This window comes from Hemicordylus capensis, chromosome 12, assembly GCF_027244095.1.
Source record: "Hemicordylus capensis ecotype Gifberg chromosome 12, rHemCap1.1.pri, whole genome shotgun sequence".
Lineage (NCBI taxonomy): Eukaryota > Metazoa > Chordata > Lepidosauria > Squamata > Cordylidae > Hemicordylus > Hemicordylus capensis.
In genome coordinates, this window is record NC_069668.1 from 13,554,317 (window position 1) to 13,558,532 (window position 4,216).

The 4,216-nt window shown below is 57.2% G+C and overlaps 1 protein-coding gene across 2 annotated transcripts in view; it reads left to right on the top strand.

Moving 5' to 3' along the window:
- DPH1 (diphthamide biosynthesis 1) overlaps positions 1–3,217 on the top strand; it is a 23,146-nt gene extending 19,929 nt beyond the window's left edge. For both annotated transcript variants that reach the window (XM_053275605.1, XM_053275606.1), the window contains 3 exons: positions 417–495; positions 1,446–1,577; positions 2,648–3,217. In XM_053275605.1, the coding sequence (XP_053131580.1) occupies positions 417–495; positions 1,446–1,577; positions 2,648–2,737 (301 nt within the window). In that variant the 3' untranslated portion in view covers positions 2,738–3,217. The remainder of the gene's footprint in view (positions 1–416; positions 496–1,445; positions 1,578–2,647) is intronic.
- The last annotated feature ends 999 nt before the right edge of the window (positions 3,218–4,216 follow it).

Below are 4,216 nucleotides of genomic sequence, written 5' to 3' on the forward strand. Positions count from 1 at the left end.
GCCGGGTGGCTGGTCACCAAGGTCTGGGGGCGGAACGTCGGTGCCCTGCAGAATGAATTCTGCGGGCCTCGATTTGCGTAATCTCTTCCGGCTGCAGAGGGTGTGAGCGCCGAATCCTCCTGGGCCAGGCCAGGGGTCCGGGGGTGCCCAGCCGCCCTACCGAGGCAGGCTTCTAGCCCCCGGCCCCACACAGACCCCCTCCCCAGAGGAGACCTTTCCTCTGAGGAGGAGGAGGCAGGACCCCTTCCTGAGCAGTCGGGGGGGGGGTGCCCTCTGTTTCCGTCTTCTCCTCCAGGTGGGAGGAGGCCGCCTTCTCTGCTCAGCCAGAAAAGGACCGGGGGGGAGGCGGGGTGTGTGTGTGTGTATATGTGGGGCATTTCCCCCCAAGGGTCTCCTCCCCTCTGCTCTCCCTCCAGGTGGGTGCAGGTGGCTTGCCCTCGGCTCTCCATCGACTGGGGAAAGGCCTTCAGCAGGCCGCTGCTCACACCCTACGAGGTACGTCTTGCGAGCCTTTTTTGCCGGGTGGGGGACCAGCCGTCTGGCTTGCAGGCAGGGGGTCAGAGAGGGCTAGGAGACATCGGAAGCTGCCATCTACTGAGTCAGACCCTTGGTCTATCCAACTCAGTATTGTCTTCACAGACTGGCAGCGGCTTCTCCCAGGTGGCAGGCAGGAGTCTCTCTCGGCCCGATCTTGGAGATGCTGCCAGGGAGGGAACTGGGAACCTGGATACTCATCCCAGAGTGGCTCCATTATCCTCTGAGGGGAATCTCTTCCAGGGCTGCTCACACTTCTAGTCTCCCTTTTCATATGCAACCAGGGCAGACCCTGCTTAGCTAAGGGGACAAGTCCTGCTGGCTACCACCAGACCAGCTCTCCTCTCTGGGCTGGGCAGGGAAGCAGAGGTCCAAAGGCAACAGGCGGGCCAGACGCCGGCGAGAGGGGCAGGGGAGCCCCAGCCGAGGCGGGAAGCCCGGGGCGTGAGCAGGTTCGGAACCCGGGACCAAGCCCCTCGGCAAAAACCCAGCTGTGCTTCTTCAGGGTACGGGACCCCCTTGCTGATGCCGACTGCAAGGCTCAGACCCTTCCGCGCCTGGGCAGGTCTTGGCGCACTGAGCCACTGGGGTTTAGCAGTCAAGAGTGTTGGGCCGGGACCAGGGAGGCCCGAGTTCGAATCCTCGTCCAGCCATGAAACGCCCTGGGACTGACTCGGGGGGGGGGGGGGGCCGTCCCCTTTCTCAGCCCAACCGACCTCGCAGGGTGGTTGTGTGAGGATGAGCCCAACTCTGGGATTCTGGGAGGAAGGAGCAGGATAGAACTGTGGGTTACCCGTGTCATACTCAACCATCAGTGCCACCTTTCCAGGCAGGGGCTGCCTCAGGGGTGCTTCTTTCCTTCGGGGAGAGCACAGGGGCCCTGATCCCCCCTTTCCTCCCTCCCTCCACAGGCCGCGGTGGCTCTGAAGCAGGCCGCCTGGCAAGAGACCTACCCCATGGACTTCTACGCCAGCCAGTCCCTGGGACCCTGGACGGTGAATCACGGGGGGCTCCGTCCCCAAAGGGGGAGCTCAGCTCAAGTGGTGAGTCAGAGGCGGGTGGTGGGGTGGAGCCCGCCCCGGGTGCGAATCAGGCCAGCCGAGGCCAGGGAACTCCCCTCCCCTCCCTCCCGCCCCCCCAAAACGTAAAGTGATAAATGAACACGGTCCAAAGTATTGATTAGTTTAAAGGATCAAACTATTGGGATATCGATTCGTTATTTCAATGTGGGGGTCCCTTTTTAAATGCAGCGACGGTCCCCACGCGCCACGTCACGGTGGGGTTTCAGCCCCACCCGTGCATCAGAGTTGTCCTCCCCGGGAGTAGGCACTGGCGAGCGAGAGGGCGGCGCGGGAGACTAGCCGCATAACCAACGGAAGGCGTAAAAGGGAGAGGAGTTGGCGTTGGGTGCCCCCCTGTGGCCGCTTTCTGCCCTGCAAGGAGCTGAAGCTAGGCGTTCTGGATGGCAAAGGGCCATGCAATCTCCCTGGTGTGGCCAAAGGGTGCCCTCCTGTGGCCGCTTTCTGCCCTGCAAGGCGATCTGGATGGCAAAGGGCCATGCAATCTCCCTGGTGTGGCCAAAGGGTGCCCTCCCGTGGCTGCTTTCTGCCCTGCAGGGAGCTGAGGCGGAACTCTGTGAATGGCAAAGGGCGATGCATTTTCCCGGCGTCGCAAAAAGGTTCCCTCCTGCGGCCACTTTGTCCACTGCACCGACCTGAGGGCTTGCGGTACGAATGGCAAAAAGGCTCGGACTGAGACCCGCCCTCCAAGGTTTCAGGCCCAGGAGTCTTTCCCTGCCCAACCCGGAGATGTGGCCAGGGGCTGCACCTGGGACCTTCTGCATGCCAAGCCAGAGGCTCTCCCACTGGGCTTGGTTGGGGGGGGGGCAGGTCTTCCAGCACTCCCCTATCCACTCATCCGAATGCAAACCCAGGAACACCCTGCTTAGCACAGAGGACCAGTCGGGCCTGCTGCCCCAAGAACAGCTCTGCCCTCTAGTGGTCACCTTCACCATCTCAGTGTCATAGTAGTGATAATGAACGGACTTGATGGGTTAGCCACCCCATAACAATTTATTCTCGGGTGGGGGGGGGGCGGTGTATTCTCCTTGCAGGTGAAGCTGCCTCCGCCCCCAGCAGAGAAGAGCGAGTGTGGGAGCAACTCCGTCCAGCAAAAGACGCTGCCCCACACCCAGCAACCTTGAGTCTCTGAGTGGCTTGGCGCGTGCGGTGCCCGGACACCATGCCACAATCATGCCCGAAAGGACCCGCCGAGGGGTGTGGCTACAAGTGCCCCTGCAGACGGGCTGCCGATGGCCAGGGGACGCCTCCCCCCCACGCCCCGCCTCCACCGGCCTTTGTAGGCTGCGATGTGGGCCTGTGATGCAGTCAGTAACATCGGGGGGGGGTCCCTTTTGCAGGGAGCACGGACTGGAAACGGGGCTTTTCTTTCCCCCCATTAGCCAGAACTGAACCCAGACCTGAAATCTTAGCTTTCCCTTCATCTTGACTGGGCACTCAACCCCCGAGTCTCGAAACAAGTGATTCAATAATCAGGAACTCGGCTTTCATTTGTAGGATCAGAGCTTTATTTTCCTGGGTGTTAAAAAATAATTAAAAAAAAATCCTGTCGTATGTATTTTGTTTATGTTTAAAATAGATGAATAAAAGTTTTTTTTCCTGGAGTTTAAATAGTTGTCGTCTTCCTCTCGCAGAGTTGGCTTGCAAATGGGGCGGCCTGATCTTATTCAGAATGAAAATGCACCTACTACACTCCCACTACCAATATTGTCATACCACGTTTCATCAAACGTTTTCAAAGTGACTTGCATAGTCATATACTCCGGTGCCCCAACCAGAGAGAATATTTCTCTGTCTGTCTTTCTGTAAATATAGATGAGCATGACCTGGAAGGGAACCCAAATGTTTACGAGTTTGACTCCTGAGCGCTACCTGCTTTCGGCCCTTTCCCCGGACTCTGGCGTGCAGACAGACACAGCCCTCCCTGGACATATCGATCTCTTATAGCTTAGATTGCCTTTGACTCTTTCTACCTCTGACTGTTTGTACCTTTGTCCCATCCACCCTTCCACCCATTGACCCATTGCCCCTTTGACTCTTTTTACCTTTGTACCTTTGTCCCATATACCCATTCACCCTTCCACCCATTGCCCCGTTGACCCATGGCCCCGTTGACCCATTACGCCTTTGTCTCTTTGTAACTTTGTCGCTTTGTAACTTTGTCGCTTTGTAACGTTGTGGCTTTCTACCTTTGTCTCTTTGTACCTTTGTCGCTTTATAACTTTGTCGCTTTCTAACTTTGTCGCTTTGTAACTCTGTCGCTTTGAAACGTTGTGGCTTTGTACCGTTGTGGCTTTGTACCGTTGTGGCTTTGTAACGTTGTGGCTTTGTAACTTTGTCGCTTTGTAAGTTTGTCCCATTCACCCATGCACCCATTGCCCCGTTGACCCATTGCCACTTTGTTGCTTTGTAACTTTGTCGATTTGTACCTTTGTCGCTTTGTACCTTTGTCGCTTTGTACCTTTGTCGCTTTGTAACTTTGTCGCTTTGTAACTTTGTCGCTTTGTAACTTTGTCCCATTCACCCATGCACCCATTGACCCATTGCCCCGTTGACACATTGCTTCGTTGACCCATTGCCCCTTTGCCGCTTTGTACCTTTGT